This window comes from Sceloporus occidentalis, unplaced genomic scaffold (genome assembly GCF_023333645.1).
Source record: "Sceloporus occidentalis isolate IW3139 unplaced genomic scaffold, rSceOcc1.0.p SCAF_7, whole genome shotgun sequence".
Classification (NCBI taxonomy): Eukaryota; Metazoa; Chordata; class Lepidosauria; order Squamata; family Phrynosomatidae; genus Sceloporus; species Sceloporus occidentalis.
Genome location: NW_028316987.1, coordinates 29,288,797 through 29,308,531, shown reverse-complemented (window position 1 = coordinate 29,308,531; position 19,735 = coordinate 29,288,797). Strand labels below are relative to the sequence as shown.

At 45.1% G+C, this 19,735-nt stretch overlaps 1 protein-coding gene across 1 annotated transcript in view; it reads left to right on the top strand.

The window, feature by feature from the left end:
* The first annotated feature begins 5,158 nt into the window (after window positions 1-5,158).
* RAMP3 (receptor activity modifying protein 3) overlaps window positions 5,159-19,735 on the top strand; it is an 84,729-nt gene continuing 70,152 nt past the window's right edge. The window contains exon 1 of the mRNA XM_089532498.1: window positions 5,159-5,286. Coding sequence (XP_089388624.1) covers window positions 5,232-5,286 — 55 coding nt within the window. The 5' untranslated portion in view covers window positions 5,159-5,231. The remainder of the gene's footprint in view (window positions 5,287-19,735) is intronic.

The following is a 19,735-nucleotide window of genomic DNA, read 5'->3' as shown; positions in this document are numbered from 1 at the left end:
TGGAAACACGGAAATTCTGGACCATGCCAACCATTCCCATGTCAGGATGCACAGGGAAGCCATTGAGATCCACAAACACCTGGACAATTTCAACCGGAAAGAAGAAACCCTTAAAGTGAACAAAATTTGGCTACCAGTCCTGAGGAATAGCAAAATAAGGACTCAGCAAATGCAAATGGGAAACCATTCAGAGTCAGGGGCTTTCCCAGCAGATAATGATTACCAGTTAGCAGACATCAATCCTCTTTTGCATTAGCCTCCCAGCCTGAGGCCAGCCATCAACACAGAACAATACACATGCAAATCACTCCTGCATTCCCAGGCTCACATAGTATATACACTCCAAGAAACTCTGCTAGAACATGGCCACATAGCCCAAAAAACCCACAAAAAACTATGGATGCCAGCCATGAAAGCCTTCGACTTTAAATTGGGAACATACTTAGAATCATAGAATCATAGAGTTGGAAGAGACCACACGGGCCATCCAGTCCAACCCTCTGCCATGCAGGAAATCCAATTCAAAGCATCCCTGACAGATGGCCATCTAGCCTCTGCTTAAAGACCTCCAAGCAAGGAGACTCCACTACACTCAGAGGAAGTGTGTTCCACTGTCGAACGACCCTTACTGTCAGGATGTTCCTCCTAATGTTGAGGTGGAATCTCTTTTCCTGCAGCTTGCATCCATTGCTCCGGGTCCTAGTCTCTGGAGCAGCAGAAAACAAGCTTGCTCCTTCCTCAATATGACATCCCTTCAAATATTTAAACAGGGCTATCATATCACCTCTTAACCTTCTCTTCTCCAGGCTAATCATCCCCAGCTCTCTAAGGCGTTCCTCATAGGGCATGGTTTCCAGACCTTTCACCATTTTAGTCACTCTCCTTTGGACACGCTTCAGTTTCTCAATGTCCTTTTTGAATTGTGGTGCCCAGAACTGGACACAGTATTCCAGGTGGGGCCTGACCAGAGCAGAATAGAGTGGTACTATTACTTCCCTTGATCTAGACACTATACTTCTATTGATGCAGCCTAAAATCGCATTGGCCTTGTTAGCTGCCGCATCACACTGTTGACTCATGTTCAACTTGTGGTCTACTTGGACTCCTAGATCCCTTTCACACGTGGTTTCATTCAGCCAGGTGTCCCCCATCCTACATCTGTGCTTTTCATTTTTCCGCCCTAAGTGCAGTACCTTACATTTCTCTGTGTTGAATTTCATTTTGTTAGCTTTGGCCCAGTTTTCTAGTCTGTTCAGGTCATCTTGAATTTTGATCCTGTCCTCTGGAGTATTAGCTATTCCTCCTAATTTGGTGTCATCTGCAAATTTGATAAGTATTCCCCCAATTTTGTCCTCCAAGTCATTGATAAAGATGTTGAATAGAACTGGCCTGAGGACAGAGCCTTGTGGGACCCCACTGGTCACTTCTCTCCTGGATGAAAAGGAGATGAAAATCCTTAGATATATGACTCAGATACAAAGACATAATAAAGAATAACCAGAGCATATAGAAAATAAAGTCATTGGAAGATTTAGAGAAACTTTTAAAGAGATTTAGAGAGACGAATTTTTCTCAGATTAACCACAGTACATCTTGATGTTGCTTCCACTTTAAGATTTGGGAATTGATAATCTTCATTGCAGAAAGTGTATTATTAGGTTGCCAAGAGTTTGGTAATTTCCACTTGTGACCTAAATTGCCCTGAGGACAAAGTAATGTGCCAAGAAGCATTTGTAATGACTACAGCATATTCACAGACCCCAGAACTTTTTTTTAAAGGTATACAGTAGATGCTCAACACTGTCAGGCAGTGCTGGGAAGTCCTAATCAATTCTGGTTATCTGAAAGCATGTCTGGTGCCTTGCATCTTGTTGCTGTGTGCCTTCAGGTCATGGGTTTTTTAAGGAAAATGCAACATGGGATATACAGTCAAAGAAATAAAACATGTATGTGAGAGTCAGGATGACTCAGCAGAAGCAATTAGGAGCCACACAGGTGTAAAAGGTAATGCAATTAACAAGTCCTAAATGCCAAGGTCAGAAATGCAAAGTGGATAATTGAACACACCTGAGAATTGTTAAGTGGACAAGGTGAAATGATGAAATCATTAATTGTGGGTTGAACCAAGAGAACCAATGAGAATGGATGTACACGCCCACTGGGTGGAAACAGAAAACAGTGGGTGGTGTTTTCCAATGACTATAATAAGTGCTATGAATCCCAATGTATTTTGTGGGTAGTAGTAGTGGATAGTATTGGAGTAGTGTTGGATAGTTTTGGAGCTGTATATAGTAGAATAAAGTAGATCTTTTATATAAGACTACTGAGTTGTCTGGTGTCTTGAGTGAAGATACAAGAGCCAGCTGGATCCTGAAGAAGTGGGAAGACTTCTGTGGAAGCAAGAGTGAGAAGGCTTGGAGAGTTTGTCAGGGTCTTCAGCCTATTCTCTGTAACTCTGCTGCTTTAGAGCAAAGCTTTAACCACTGGCCAAAACTGGTCAGCGCCGGTGCGTAACAAGGTGGTGAGTTCGAGCCAGAGGTGAAGAGCTACAACTCCCATAATCCCTGACAGGGTTTTCTAGGCAAGATTTGTTTAGAGGAATTACCTTCCTCTGAGGCTGAGAGAGTGTGACTTGCCCAAGGTCACCCAGTGAGTTCCTATAGCTGAACAGGGATCCAAACCTGAGTCTCCAGAGTTGTAGTCCAACACTCAGACTGGCTCATAGAATAAAAGAAATATTTCCTTTTCATGGACTGCATTTCTCATCCAAATTACACAGACAGATTCATCTTGACATTGATCTGGGCCAGTGATTAAACTCTGAATCTGAGAAATTTCCGATATAGCCACAGGGACAAGCTCTTGAAGAAAATTCAAAGGCAACCCTGGGGCTACTGTCACCCCCCCTGCATAAATCTTTGTGCAGTGGGCCCTTGGTATCTGCTGGTATCTGCTGGTGTTTGGTTCCAGGATCCCCTATTCCTATTGAAGTCCTGTTCAATACAACAGCATAGTAAAATGGCGTCCCTTATATAAAATGGCAAAAGCAAGGTTTCCTCTTTGCAATTTATGTATTACTTTTTAATATGTTTAAACCGTGGATGCTTGAATCCATGGATAAAGAAATCTGTGGATGTGGAAGGCCGATTGTATGCTGTTAATTTCAGCACTTTAACCCTTCCTTGATGCCTTGGAACTCTGTTCTGGAGGGTCTAATCCCACATTTGTGAATGGCTCCTGGACTGAAGTTGTCTTTGGTCTGTTACAGACTGCCAAAATAAAGCTGCTTCGGGTCTCTTTGGAGGTATGCTGTTTAAATGATGCGTGCATCCTAAGAATCCGAAAGCTGCACCAAAGCTGCCCTCCAGTGCTTAGGAATAGAGTGTGGCTTTGGCGCGACCTCCGGACTCTTAGGACCCATGCATCATTTCAATAGCATACCTCCAAAGAGACCCGAAGCAGCTTTATTTTAGCAGTCTGTAACAGGCCAAAGAGTGGAGAAAAAGGGAGCTATCCTTTGCTCAGGATGGGACTAGGCAAGGGAGACGGTGAAAGCGTTGGAACATCCAGCCACCCAGAAGCCTTTCCGCGTTCCTGACGATTACGTTGCCATTGGAGTTTATCACACTGTGGTAAATTCAGCATTAGAGAGAGATTAAAGCACATCTAAAGCATCCCGCAAGTAAAGCAAAAATGACAAGTAAATATGCAAATGATTATCGCATGCAGTGATATCAGAAATGCATCGTTACTGAAATCCCGAAAGTAAAAAGAGGCGTGTTAATGCTTCTTTGTGACCACTTTAACAGCAGCTTTTGTGTGATGTTGTGTGAAATCGTTTCACGTGATTATGCGATTTCCCTGGGATATTCATGGGAGCCCTGGTGGCGCAGTGGTTAAATGCCTGTACTGCAGCCATTCACTCGAAACCACACGGTTGTGAGTTCAAGACCAGCAAAAGGGCCCAAGCTCGACTCAGGCTTGCATCCTTCTGAGGTCGCTAAAATGAGTACCCAGACTGTTGGGGGCAAATTAGCTAACTTGCTAATTAGCTTACTTGCTGTTCACCGCTATGATCTTTGGAATAGTGGTATATAAATAAAACAAACAAATTAAACTCCTGCTCTCCTTCGTGAGATAAACTTCATCGAAGTCGGTGCTGTGGGTTGTTTTCTTGTACAGCTTCTGCTGCTGCATTGCCAGGGCTGTGGACGCATTTCAAGGTGTGCCGAAGCCACCCACCTGTGGCCCTCAAGCCTCCCTTCAGCCAAGAAATAACTCAGGTTGACACCGTTGTAACTGCCATGGCTTAACGCTATGGAACTCTGGGAATTGTAGCTTGTTGTGAAATATGCAAATAAAAAGCCTTTTCCCTTTGCCTCTCTTCACTGAATCCACACAGCAGAAATACTCTGCTTTGACACCGCTGTAACTGCCATGGTTCAATGCTGTGGAACTCTGGGAATTGTAGCTTGTTGTGAAAAATGCAGAAATACTCAGCTTCGACACCACTGCAACTGCCATGGCTCAACGCTGTGGAACTCTGGGAACAACCTACAATTCCCAGAGTTCCACAGCGTTGAGCCATGGCAGTTATGCGGTGTCAAAGCGGATATTTCTGCAGTGTGGATGCAGTGAAGAGAGGCAAAGGGGAAAGGCTGCTTGGTTTCTAAGGACCTTTTGAGGGAAGAGGATGCTGAGAGGCAGCGAAAGATGGGCCTCCCAGAGTGCAAGGAAGGAAGGGGAAGGGAAGGAAGAGGAAGAAGCGACCCAGAGGGAGGGAGGGAGGGAGGGAGGGGGCCGAAGGGGCAGGGAAGCCAGAGGCAGACAGAGCCACAGCTGGAGCCCCCCTGCCTCTCTTTGGGACCGCATTCCGGGAGCAAGGCGCCTGCCTGCCTGCCTCTCCCAGGGCTTGGGCTGGGCCAGCGCTGCCCTCCTCCTCCTCCTCCGAAGGACCCTGGGAGGGAGGCGACCTCCTCGCCCCTTTCCCAGGCCTTGAGGCTGAGGCGCCTGCTTCTTCCATCCATCTATCTCTCCGGAGGAAGGCAGGGATGAAGGCGGGAGGATCAGGGGAGGACTGAGAGGAGGAGGAGGAGGGAGGCCAAGTGGCGCCAGAGGGAGGCCTCGCCTCGGTGCCCTTCCAGCGGCGCCCCTGCCCTCCCTGCCTGCCCCGCCTGGGGCTGGGGCTGGGGCTGGGGCTGTGGTGGCAAAGGGGAGCCCCAGGAAGGAGGATGGAGACCCTCCGCGCCTTCGGGCTGCTGCAGCTTTCCCTCTCTCTGGCGTGCGGTAAGTAAGTCAGGGGCGTCCTCCTGGGCTGCCTCCCTCTTCCCTCTCAGGCTGCCAAGGGAGGGTCCCTTCTGCAGGAGTAGCCTTTCACTCAGCAGACAGAGAGAGAGAGAGACAGAGAGAGAGAGAGAGAGAGAGAGAGCTTTGACTAAAAGTTTTCACATAGCTTTTTGTTATTATTTTATTTTTGTTACTATTTTAAAAAAAACAGGGAGCTGGCTTTTCTAGATAGTTTTGGGCTGTCGCTATTGCCAACTTTTCTATCATTTGATCTCTTTGGTAGCACATTCGTCTACAGCTTACACTGCTCTCCTCTCTCTATTCCCTTTCATCTCCAGTCAACTCCAGGAATTAGTGAAGAGGAATTCGTGGTAGAAGCTGTGCTATCAATCCCTCCGAGGCCACGCATCCTGTATCCACACTGGAGAAATCATCCTGGGTTCAATGCTAATTTCACTCTGGGAACTGAAGCTCCGCTCCGCTCTGGGGCCACCACAGACTTCGGTTCCCAGAAGGACAGAGCACTCAGCCAGGGAAATTAAACCCAGATTATTTCTCCAGTGTGGATACAGCTCAGTCAAGATGATCTGAAACACTGTGGAGAGAGAGCAGTGTTGCCAACAAGCCTCAAAGAAGTTCCCTGGAATCTTTTACCAAAATCCAAAGTCCCCAGAATTCCCCAATATTTATTAATATTATTCAGTCAAAATCCCCAGAAAGAAATGATTTAAAGTCCCCAAATTCTAGGGAATTCCCCAGAAATTGGCAACACTGATGGAGAGACATTTGCCACTGTGGGTCCACTCAACAGACAGCAACAATGCTTCCCAGCATGGCTTCAGTACATAATGTTTTCCTACGCCTTGCCTTAAGGACAACTAAAATGGTGAAGGGCCTGGAAACCATGTCCTATGAGGAACGACTTAGGGAGCTGGGGATGTTTAGCCTGGAGAAGAGAAGGTTAAGAGGTGATATGATAGCCCTGTTTAAATACTCGAAGGGGTATCATATTGAGGAGGGAGCAAGCTTGTTTTCTGCTGCTCCAGAGAACAGGACCCGGAACAATGGATGCAAGCTACAGGAAAAGAGATTCCAACTCAACATTAGGAGGAACTTCCTGACAGTGAGGACTGTTTGACAGTGGAGGCTGGATGGCCACCTGTCAGGGATGCTTTGATTGAGATTTCCTGCATGGCAGGTAGTTGGACTGGATGGCCCTTGTGGTCTTTTCCTACTCTACGATTCTATGATTCTATAATTCTATGACTTCAACTGCTCTGAACAGAATGGACTTGATGGGTGGAACATGAACTGCGTGTTTGGCCCCGGAATTACATCTGTGTTAGTAGTTACATCGTGTATCTTGCTCTGATTTTTAATAAGAAACATGCACAAGTATTTTCATAATTATTTCTGTGTTGATTTTTGTAGGCAAGCCAAATATGGTAAAGGTCATTTTCAAAGGTCTTTTATGGGGGGAGGGTGCTTAGTTGGAACAGTTTCTTTCCCACCAAAGTGCGTTCTAATGACAAGTAATAAACATGACTTGCTTACAAAAACAACAGTGATTCATCTGTTCAAGGGCAGGACTTTTCTCTCACCCTTTCCCCTTTTCCTTGTGAGAGCAAACATCTGTTCCTAAATCGAGATACATATCTCTCAACTTTTTGCTACATTACATATGTTAATAGGCTGGTGTGCATTACAGTTGTGTATATAACCAAGCAATTTCTTTTAATCTCAAACAAATGACTTCAAGTGATTCAGCTTTCCTTAAAACAGGTATTGTTTTGACACTTCTGAGACAAATAATATCCTAGCATATCTGTATATTCATTTACCATTACAGATGTTTATGCTAAACCAGTCCTTTGAAAGTTTATGATCAGTTTTACAACTGCTATTTTTTACACATCCTAGAAATAGCCATGTATAATAACATAACCCACCCCAACCAAACAATGAAACCTTTGTGGGGCCAACCAAAATGCAAAAAAATATGTGTTGCAAGCTTTCAAAGCGCCACTGGGATCTTCATCAGGAGAAAAGAATATATGCCGATGTTAGTCAGAAGCCTGCATTTTATCAAGATGTGGCTGTTCGCTGACAAAATGCAGACTTGTGACCAACATTGTCATAGGGGTCATTCACACTACCGTATAGACCAAATTGCAACCCGGATTAAAAGTTGGTTGTTCCTGCTGGCGCTGGTTTTTGCACATCCGGATCAGGGTTTTGCACACCTGAACCGGCGCAAACCCCCTTCAGCACAAGTTTTCCAAAAGTGGATTTTTTCCTGTTTCTTTTTGGAAAACCCAATTCTTTCATGGTGCCGGCAAATGTGAACTTGTCCCCAGTCATGATCGAGTCATTTAGGGGGAAGGATAAAGGTCAGAGGGTGGGCAGTGGGCAGAACATGCCTCCCCTCTCGCACCAGTTGCTTTGCATGCGGCCTTTTTTAATTTTTTAAATTTTTTTGGTGACAGATTATGTGAATGCTTGTACTACGAAGTCTTCCTTTCAGATATGGCAAATTGATAGAATGTGTGAATGCCTGTGCTACATATGTTTCCCTTTTGTTTGCTTGCTCCCGCCACTGCAGCCAAAAAGTTCACTTTTTGCTCTGTTGTCGGCATGTGGCTGGGACCCCTGTTCTGCTTTCCTGCCTCCTCAGCCTCTCTCCCTTTGCTTTGGGGACTGTTTGGTGGGGTCTGGGAGCCATTCCCTGGCTGCCCCCTTCTTTTCTCTTCTCTTCTCGTCTCTTCCTCCCCCTCTCTCCCCTTTACCTCCCTCAGCAAGGCTCGATGCAGATCCTTTCCCCACTTCCACTGAAGGGCCGCAGTAGGATTGAAGGGGGCAAAGAGGGAGGATGGCAAGCCCTGGACACCTAGAAGTGGGGAGTGGGCTGAGGAGAGCGTGAGGGGAGAAAAGAAGGAGGGAAGGATGAAATCATAGAATCATATACTTCCTTTCAGTTATGAAAGGAAGGGGGCATAAAGTAACCTGGGCATAAAGCTAGAATGGAGGACCTCTTTTCACCATCATAGACATGTTAAACCCAGGCATTTGTTTTTATTTGACAAGTTGACAGAATATGTGAACGTTGCCGCTAGATTTTTTTTTAAAAGAAGGGGAGGAGCACCCATGCCATTGGCAAATGGCTGTATGATGTCACCACTGATGACAGCGGAAGTGAATATGTAAATCATTTGATTGACAACAGGAGTCTTCATCTTAAATTGCTACTTTGTGAAGTGTGAGCATCAGTGTGGTAAATTGCACCGGGGAGGTTCAATCGCGCTAAAGGTAGTGGGAACATCATTCCGGACAGATTTGGTATTGGGATTACTGGATCTGCCTGGATCTATCCAGGACAAAAGCACCAGTGTGAAAGGGGCCATAATTTTTTTCTCCTGTATAATCTTTGTCTGAAACCAGTGAAGGTTTGAAAGCCTGCAGCATGTATTTTGTGCATTTTGGTTGGCCTAATAAAAGTATCACTGTTCTGTGGATTTTGAATATTGTTGTACTTTGTTACATGGCCAACACAGCTACCTCTAGATATGTTTTCTAGGAATAGTCATGTGAACTATGAGACAAATTCTAAAATCCATATTTATAAGACTAAACAAAAAGGCACAAAAATCTCAGTGCTAGCTTGTGAAACCAAGGCGCGTTACAGACCGCTGAAAAGCGGCGGCCTGCACCCGCCCATTTCCCTGGTGGATCGGGGCCTCAGCGGTTAGAGCGGCAGCTGCTAAGGCCCCGATCCGCTGCTTTCTAGGCCGCGGGGAAGCGGCAAAAGGCCCCTTCCCAGAGGCCTGGAAAGGGGTGTCCTTGGACGTATTAGGCTTGGGGCATCAAGAAGTGACACCCCTTTTTAAACCTAGGACGTCCTGAGGATGTCCCTTATGGTGGTTTGTAACGCGCCCAAGTTTCTTTATCCGGCAAAAATGTTTTTTTTAAAGTTTACAGGAGAGAAGGGGGGAAGGTGACTAAGGCTGAAAACAGACAGCCCTAAAGGTGTGGCATCACGCCGCCCCTTTGTATGCCAGATTGGGGCCATGACAATTGCATGCCGTGGCTCCAATCTGGCCTTTTCCCCAGCGCAAAAAGGAGTGTCAGAAAACTGCTCTTTTTGTGCCAGTGAACAGGTGCTCATTTCACTATGGGTCTTCTCCGCTCCTGCAGCGTGTGGCATCTGGTTGCTGCATCGCAGGAGTGTTCCCACGCTGCCTGCTGTCAGTCCGGGCGGGTGGCGTGAGGCTGGAATGGGGGCAGAATCAGGGCATGCATCATGCAGTTGCCATGCCCCCACATCACCCCCATGTCAACTCTTATTGCCAGTCAGTTTTGCCCCATAGTTTTCTGCATGTTGTCTTCAGAAGGGTCTGTAGGATATCAAATTAAGCTCATGAGGCCACATTCCCAATTGCCTGGACTAACTGGTGGCAGCAGCAACAACAAAATATTATAGAGTAGCATTTCTCCACTTCAGAATGAAAAAGATCCTTTGAAACCTCCAACTTGTAGCTCTCAGATACTTCAGACTCTTTTTTTTAAAGAAAAAAAGGGGTGCAATCTCTTGCATAGGTTCATGTAATTTTCTAGCTGTCATTTCACTCTGATTCCACCCCAATTATGTATGTGTGCATGCATATCTGCCCCCTCAGTATTGTAGTTTTAGGAAATGAGTTATAATCCACAATTTGAAAACACACACAGTAAGCCACACATAGTACCCTGGTTATGATCAACTGAAATGTCACAAAGCAGCAGAGCTTGGTTAATTCCTTTGGGTATGTTGAAAAGATTCATCTTTTACTGTCCTCACTCTGGATCATTTGACACACCATATAACCTATCTGAGTTGTAAACCTAAAAAATAACATGCATACAGGACAACTATATTTAGAGGCACATGGATCATACAGGTATGTTAATTGGACAGCTGTAGCTCACTGGCAAGCATACAATTAGAAAATCCAAGTTTTCTAGTCATATGTGGATAGCCTACTATACCAGGGTGGATGATGAGCACCTGTTCAAACACACAATCTCAGAGGCACACCCACTCTGCCTTTATCCTTATTGATCTGTAACATTGGTCAGAAACAAGATTTAGAAGAGCTTTGAGTAGTGTGTTTGTGTCTGCATTTGGATCTTCACTGTTTTTGATCCTTTGCTTTTGTTGTGTGCCCTCCAGTTGTTTCCATTTATGACACCCCTAAGGTGCACCTATAATTGGGTTTTCTTACCAAGTTTCTTCAGAGGGTGTTTGCCATTGCCATTCTCTGAGGATAGAGAGTATGACTTGCCCAAGGCCACCCAGTGGATTTCCTTCTTTTCAGTGTATCTCTTTTGCCCCACCATTTGCCACTAGGGGACTGCTGGTACTTGTGAGGAGTTGCTCTGGAGTTTTCTGCTCTTCATCTTACTCTGTAAAATTATTTTCAGAGCACAGTGAGCTCAAGCAACTGAGGCATATGCAAAAAGAGAAGGGAAAAAGGAGTGCACCTGAAAACAACCCTGCAGCCCAGGTTACTGCTAACACGGTTGTAAACAGCTGTCAAAATTCTTCTTGTCCCTGGAGAAAGGTGGAAAATATATTTACTGTTCTCCCCACAGGCGAAGTATGAGAAAATTAAAATGTTTCATATCTCACACAGGGGGCTGGAGAAGAGAAGGTTAAGAGGTGATATGATAGCCTTGTTTAAATATTTGAAGGGATGTCATATTGAGGAGGGAGCAAGCTTGCTTTCTGCTGCTCCAGTGAACAGGACATGGAGCAATGGATGCAAAGCTACAGAAAAAAAGAGATTCCACCTCAACATTAGGAGGAACTTCCTGACAGCAAGAGCTGTTTGACAGTGGAACACACTCCCTTGGTATGTGGTGGAGTCTCCTTCCTTGGAGGTCTTTAAACAGAGGCTGGATGGCCATTGATGGAAAGTTCCTGCATGGCGGGGGGTTGATGGAGAGTTCCTGCATGGCAGGGGCGGGGTGGACTTATAGCTGACTTCAGCATTCAGTCTGTCATTATGTTTGTTGTTGTTGTTAATGTAGAGTTAGGGCCTAAACCATGCTCTGACTTCCCCGAGGTCAGTCTTGACAGTGGTTTTCAGTATAAAAATAGATGGAAGGTTATTATAGCAGATAGAAAGTACTGTATTTTCTGGCGTTTAAGGCGACTTTTTAAGTCTGCCTTATGCGCCAGAATTATACCCCAGAGACAGGCGAATGGCATAGCCACCTCCCTGTCTCTGGGGTCCTTGCTGGGTCCTCTCCCAGCCAGCCGGCACTCGTGCCAGCTGGAGGGGACCTCTCTAGAGGCCTGAGAGAGGATCCTCGGCGGCTCGACTCTCGCCGCCTTTTTTTTCAAAAGGCGGCAGGGAAGCGGCTCCAGAGCCGGCTGGGCCGAGGAAAAGAGCAGGCCCCTTATTCCTTTGCGCCACCGCCACCACCGACGGGGATCCTCCGATCCTGTAGCGGCTTCAGAAGTCCTCCGCAGAAGCCGCTGAAGGAGTGGAGGATCCTAGGTGGCGGCGGCGGCTTCCGTGGAGGACTTCTGAAGCCGCTGGAGGATCGGAGGATCACCGGCGTCGGCGTCGGTGCGGAGGACTAAGGGGCCACTCTTTTCCTTGGCCCGGCTGGCTCTGGAGCCGCTTCCCCGCCATCTTTTGAAAAAAAATGGCGGCGAGAGCCGAGCCACCGAGGATCCTCTCTTAGGCCTCTAGAGAGACCCCCTCCAGCCGGTGCGAGACCCCCTCAGGGGCATCCAGGGATGCTGCTGGCAGGCGACTTGGGGGGTTGTCTTATACCCCCCCCCCCGTCACCTTATACGCCGGAAAATATGGTACATGTTCCTCACTATTTGAGTAATTACATAACATCTGCACACAACATGTTTTAAAGTGAAGGGCTCCTGAAACAGAGGATGGTAACGTGGAGACTTGAAACTTAGGTATTCTTTCACCCTCCCTGGAGACTGAGCACTGGTATATGTTGTTCTTTCACAGGCACATACAGGGCACCTTTTGTGGTCTTTTAGTTCACCATTTGCTAAATCTTTATGCTTGCAAGCAGTTTTCACAAACTAACTCAGATTAAACTGTTTTATATCCTTCAAAATGATACATGATAGTGTATTAAAGACCCATACATGTTGAAGATTCACTTAACTTTTTGGTTAGGAAGGTTTTGACTTAATTTGCTTTTGCAAAAGAGTAGTTATCGGTACATTTGTTTGGTGCATACAGAGGCATCTAGAATGGAAAGACTGTAAATCAAGGGTGGGAATAGTGGTCCTGCAGAAGCTTTGTACTGCAGTTCCAAGCAGCCCTACTTAAGATAGTAAATGGTGAGAAATGCTGGAATTTGCAGACATATACAAAATATGTGAATACAAACACACATATAATTACTACAACCTAAAAAAGTGAATAATCTTAGCACATTGTTGAATATCCTCACTTCCTCCTCCTCCACTTCTCCTCTGCCTATTCAATCAAACATTTTTAGTGCATTTAACAACAGTTGCAAGTTCAATAGCAGCAAAAGGGCTCAAGCTCGGCTCAGGCTTGCATCCTTCCGAGGTCGCTAAAATGAATACCCAGATTGTTGGGGGCAATTAGCTTACAGTTGTAATCTACTTAGACACTGTTAGTTCAGTATGAAGCGGTATATAAATGAAGCTGTTTGTTTGTTTTTGTTTGTAAACACAATAACATAGCAAAATGATTTCCCTTATATAAAATGGCAATATCAAGGCTTGCTTTTTGGAATGTACATATTTTTTGAATATTTTTAAGCCATGGAAAGTGGGATCCTGAATATGGAGGGTCGACTGTATCCAGATAAAAATTGAAATGAAAATAATTCACAATATAAGCAGGCAAAATGACATTTAAATCTGCAGAATTAGAAAGATTCACAATAAAGGCTCCCATGTTCATTTCTTACAACTTACATAATTATGGGGGGTTTTCTTTTGGCTTCTGTTAAACTTTCCTGATCCTTTGCTTCCCTACTGTTTTACTGTTTAGTTGGTTATAGTGTGGCCCAGATGTGACTGTACCCGCTCTGCTGTTTGTTTTCTCTTAACCTTTCATGTCATGTTGTAAATAGTAACATTTCAAATGATGAAAGTACATGTATTTGCTTAGGCTATTTTTGCTTGGCTGAGGGCCAGTTTATATCATGAGAAAAGTCATGTAGTGAAGCTTTTTCCTCTTGCTGCTTGATTTTAGTGTTATATAAGATGACTCTGAAACTGAGCGAGATGAAATGATTTTTTTTGGGGGGGGGGGGAGCCAAAGAATTAACAGTAGTAAATTAAAGTATCAAATAGATAAGACAAGAAGAAAAAATCTTCCAAAAAATTAAATGGCTTCATTTTGTAAAGAGAGCAGATAGTTGTAGTCATAAACAATTCTCTCAGACCAACCCTTTGGTTTTTTATGTGTGCATTTTCAAAGCAATTAATTCATAGACTCATAGAGTTGGAAGAGACCGCAAGGGCCATCCAGTCCAACCCCCTGCCATGCAGGAAATCACAATCAAAGCATCCGCAGCAGATGGCCATCTAGCCTCTGCTTAAAGACCTCCAAGGAAGGAGACTCCACTACACTCCGAGGAAGTGTGTTCCACTGTTGAACAGCCCTTACTGTCAGGAAGTTCCTCCTAATGTTGAGGTGGAATCTCTTTTCCTGGAGCTTGCATCCATTGTTCTGGGTCCTGTTCTCTGGAGCAGCAGAAAACAAGCTTGCTGCCTCCTCAATATGACATCCTTTCAAATATTTAAACAGGGCTATCATATCACCTCTTAACCTTCTTTTCTCCAGGCTAAACATCCCCAGCTCCCTGAGTCGTTCCTCATAGGGCATGGTTTCCAGACCCTTCACCATTTTTGTCGCCCTCCTTTGGACACTCTCCAGTTTCTCAATGTCCTTTTTGAATTGTGGTGCCCAGAACTGGACACAATATTCTAGGTGGGGCCTGACCAGAGCAGAATACAGTGGCACTATTACTTCTCTTGATCTAGACACTATACTTTTATTGATGCAGCCTAGAATTGCATTGGCCTTTTTAGCTGCCGCATCACACTGTTGATTCATGTTCAACTTGTGGTCTACTTGGACTCCCAGATCCCTTTCACATGTAGTTTCATTCAGCCAGGTGTCCCCCATCCTATATCTGTGCATTTCATTCTTCTGCCCTAAGTGCAGTACCTTACATTTCTCTATGTTGAATTTCATTTTGTTAGCTTTGGCCCAGCTTTCTAGTCTATTCAGATCATTTTGAATGTTGATCCTGTCCTCTGGAGTATTAGCTATTCCTCCTAATTTAGTGTCATCTGCACATTTGATAAGGGTGCTCCCAATTCTGTTATCCAGGTCATTGATAAAGATGTTGAATAACACTGGGCCCAGGACAGAGCCCTGTGGGACCCCACTGGTCACTTCCCTCCAGGATGAAAAAGAGCCATTGTTGAGCACCCTTTGGGTTCGGCCGGTCAACCAGTTACAAATCCATGTAACAGTTACCTTGTCTAGCCCACATTTTACAAGCTTGTTTGCAAGAATGTCATGGGAAACCTTGTAAAAGGCCTTACTGAAATCAAGATATACTATATCTACAGCATTCCCTTCATCTACCAAGCTGGTAATTTTATCAAAGAAAGAGATCAGATTTGTCTGGCATGACTTGTTTCTCTGAAACCCATGTTGACTTTTTGTGATTATGGCATTGACTTCTAGATGTTCACAGACTCTCTGTTTAATGATCTGCTCCAGAATCTTTCCTGGTATTGATGTCAGACTAACTGGACGATAATTGTTGGGATCCTCTTTTTTCCCCTTTTTGTAGATGGGACAACATTTGCCCTCCCCCAGTCTACTGGGATTTCTCCTGTTTTCCAGGAGTTTTCAAATATGATTGCCAATGGCTCCGATATTACATTTGCCAGTTCTTTTAGTACCTTTGGATGTAGTTCATCTGGTCCTGGAGACTTAAATTCATTTAGATTAACAAGGTATTCCTCTACTATCTCTTTACTTATTCTGTGCTGAAATTCCCCTATTCTGTCCTCTGCTCCATTATCCTCAGGTTGAGCACCCTTTGCCATTTCTGAGAAGACTGAGGCAAAGAAGGTGTTGAGTAATTCTGCCTTTTCTCTGTCCCCGTTAGCATTTTGCCATCTTCTCCACGCAGTGACCCTACCGTTTCCTTCTTCCTCCTTTTGCTGTGGACATATATAAAAAAAAACCTTTTTACGCTTTTTAACCTCTCTAGCAAGCCTGAGTTCATTCTGCACTTTAGCGTTTCTGACTTTACCCCTACACATGCCTGCTATTTCTTTGAATTCCTTTTTTGTGATTTCCCCCTTTTCCCATTTCTTATACATGTTCCATTTCAAACTTAACTCGGTTGAAAGTTCCTTAGTCATCCATCCTGGTTTCTTGAGACACCTCCGATTTTTCTTTCTCACTGGGACTGTTTGAAATTGTGCCTTCAGTATCTCTCTTTTGAGAAACTCCCATCCATCCTGAACTCCCTTCCTTTTTAGTATTTCTGACCACAGGGTCACCCTCAATACTTCTCTAAGTTTACTGAAATCTGCTCTCCTAAAGTCTAGAATGCATGTTTGACTATGCCTGGCTTCTCCTTTCCATTGTATAACAAACTCCAGGAGAACATTATCACTTCCACCTAATGATCCCACCACTTGCACCCCATTAACCAAGTCATCCTTGTTGGTTAGGATCAGATCTAAAATAGCTGACCCCCTTGTTGCCTCTTCCACCTTTTGGACCATGAAATTGTCTTCCAGGCAAGTGAGGAATTTACTAGACCTTGAGGATTTTGGTGAGTTTGACTTCCAGCAAATATCAGGATAGTTGAAGTCGCCCATCACTACTACAGCTCTCTTTTCTGACTGTGTGGTCATCTGTTCTAGAAAGATATCATCCAATTCCTCAGTCTGACTTGGAGGTCTGTAGTAGACTACCACCATAACATCCTTGTTGTTTCCCTCCCCTTTAATTTTTATCCAGATGCTCTCCACCTGGCTTCCAAGATTGGTGTCCTGGATCTCTTCACTGGTGTAAATATCTCTGACATATAGTGCTAATCCTCCTCCTTTCCTGTTTGGCCTATTTCTCTTAAAAAGGTTATACCCCTCTATTTCCATATTCCAATCATGAGACTCATCACACCAGGTTTCAGTGATGCCTATTATATCATATTTGCTTTGTTGTAATAGGAGTTCAAGTTCGTCTTGCTTATTTCCCATGCTCTGTGCATTAGTGTAGAGACATCGCAGACCACGGGTCCCATTTACTTGCTGCTTGTGAAAGGTTTTTTGCCTCCCACTGTTGGGTCCTTGCACTTTTTTCTTGTTTCCTCTCTGTCTGTTTGACTATTTTCTCCAGCCCTTTCGCCTTCCTTTATATTGTCTCCCTTCCCTACGGAACTCAGTTTAAAGCCCTCCTGATCAAGTTCTTGAGACTGTTGGCAAAAACATTTCTTCCAACTGGCGTGAAATGCAACCCGTCCGTTGCAAGAAGTCCCTCCTCATGGAACCGCAGCCCATGATCAAAGAATCCAAATCGTTCTCGGCAGCACCATCTGCGAAGCCAGTTGTTCATATCCGCTATTTTCCTCTTCCTTCCTGGACCGTGCCCTTCGACTGGCAGAAGAGACGAGATGACAACCTGTACATCCATTCCTTTCAGCTTCCTACCAAGCGCCTCGTAATCCCTTTTGATGTTCTGCAGGCTGTGTCTTGCAGTATCATTGGTTCCCACGTGGACCAAAAGGAAGGGGTATTTGTCAGTAGGCTTGACCAGTCTTGTCCGCCTCTCTGTCACATCACAGATCTTTGCCCCTGGAAGACAACACACCTCTCCAGACATCTTGTCAGGTCTACAAATCACTGCTTCTGTATCCCTCAGCAAGGAGTCCCCCACTACGACCACACACCTCCTACGAGGTTTAGCAGCGGCTGTTCCCTTGGGTGGGACTCTCAGGCTTGCCTGCTCTGTCCCTGAAGTCTGTCCATGCTGCTCTTCTTCATCCTCCTTGATAAGGGAAAGAGCTTCGAATCGATTCTCTATCTGCAAGCTCCCCGAACAATCCCTTCTTGGCCTACTTCTCTGTGTGACATTCCTCCAACTGTCTGCCTCCTGTGTATGTGAAGTGACCTCCCCGGCTCCAGCATCTTTCTCTGCGTGGTATTCATCCAGGATTGTTAGTTCTGTTGTGTCCAGGAAATCCTCCTGCTCCCTAATATGCTGAAGTGTAGCTACTCTGGACTCCAGCTGCTGCACTTTCTCCTCCAAGAGTGCTACCAACTTGCACTTGGTGCATGTGAAGTTCTCCATTTCTGTAGGCAAGAAGAGAAACATCTCACAAGAGTTGCAGGTGACTGCAGCAGATCCCTCGTCGTCCATACTGCAAAGTCTTTAGTAATGACTATAACAGGACTGTGGGCTTCCTCTTCAAAAAATTCTATGGTAAAAACCAACGTTAAGGCCCCTGATGACTTGGCCTTTTTCATTTCAATTGATAGTCTGCAATTTACTGTATTATTTAACTACCTTACTGCATATTTGAAGCAGGCCGGAGAAATACTATGGTTTTTGCTATTTGGGTTTCCAGGATAAGTTGTCTGGACCACCCATCCATCTTCTTTATTTCTATCATGATGTGCCAATCAGGAGAAATCTTGGGAGCCCTCTTTAGAGTTATATTTTGAAGCAACCCAAATGAAAAGAACCTTAGAATTTGAATATGAAAGGGAGAAGAAATGGGTAAGGTTAGAAAGATCAATAAATTAAATGGAATACAATTCAGTAATTAGATTGAGTGGAAAGAGGCATAAAGGTAATTTGATCAGCGCCTTGAGTGTAAATAAATAAATTTTGGGGAAATGGCAAAATATAATGGTTAAAATGAAGGTATCAGAGTTATAGGTGGCCTGTTTGATGAAGAGGGTAAACCACAGGCCCATAGCTAAGCTGGGGCAAGCCCCGGGGGCCCCAGCCAAAGGGGGCACCAAAGACGGAGATAGAGAGGCTTAGGCTGTATCTACACTGGAGAAATCACCTGGTTTGGCACCGCTTTCACTTTTTCCTGGCTCTAGGCTATGGAATTCTGGGAGTTGGGCCCACAACAAATTCCACCTCCCAGAATGCCATAGCTTTGAGCCGGGATGCTTAAAAGCAGTGCCAAACTGGGTGATTTCTCTATTGTAAATGCAGCCTAAGTCTCTCTCTCTCTCTCTCGGGCGCGCACATGTCTGCATGCTCCCCTGCCCCTCCTGGGAGTTGGAGATTGCTGTGGGACTGGGCACATATACACACACAGGAAGACCTTTGGATCTGAATGAGATCCCCTCTTCTTCTTCTTCTTCTTCCTCCTCCTCCTCCCCCCTCTCCTCTTCCTCCTCCTCCTCCTATTACACTCTGGGCCCCACAACATACTCCACCTCCCAGAATTCCATAGCCTAGAGGCAGAAAAGAGTGAAAGAATTGCCAAACCAGGTAATTTTGCCAGTGTGGTTGCAGGCTCTCTCTCTGTTGTGCACGCGCTCCCCTGACCCTCCTGGGAGTTGGAGTTTGTTGCTGGCCGGCTGGGCCCTTCTTATTTCTCTTCCTCCTCCTTCCTCCCCTCTTCTTCTTCCTTCCCTCTTCCTCTCTTCCTCTTCCTCCCCTCTTCTTCCTCCTCCCCTCTTCCTTCCCTCTTCTTCTTCTTTCTCTTTCTCTTCCTCCTCTTCTTCCTCCCCTCTTGCTCCTCTTCTTTTTATTTTCTTTCTCCTATTCTCCTTCTTTCGCCTCCTGTTCTTCCTTCTTCTCCTCCTCATTTCTCCTCCTCCTTCCTCCTCCTCTTCTGTTGTTGTTGTTGTTGTTGTTGTTGTTGTGTGCCTTCAACTCCTTTCCAACTTATGACAACCCTAAAGAGTTTCCTTGGCAGTTTTCTTTGGTGTGTGTGTGTTGCCTTTACCTTCCCCTGAGAGGCTGAGAGAGTGTGACTTGCCCAAAGTCACCCAGTGGATTTGCATGCCGCACTGGAATTTGAACTTGTCTTAGTCTGATACTTAAGCCACTACACCATGCTGGACCCTCCACTGCACTTAAAGGTACAGTACTCAGTTATTATTTGTTGTTGTGTACCTTCAAGTTGTTTTCCACATTATGGAGACCCTAAAGCAAACCTATCTTGGGGTTTGCTTGGCAATATTTGTTCAGAGGAGGTTTGCCATGGCTTTCTGCTGAGGAGGCTGAGAGAGTGTGACTTGCTTGAGGTCACCCAATAAGCAGGGAATCGAATCCTGGTCTTCAGAGTCTATGCAGAGTCTATGCAGAGTCTATCACACTGAGGTTTATGCAGTTCAGATCCGGGGTGACTTCTGGTTCAGCAATGCGAATTCACGCCGTAACGTGAATGT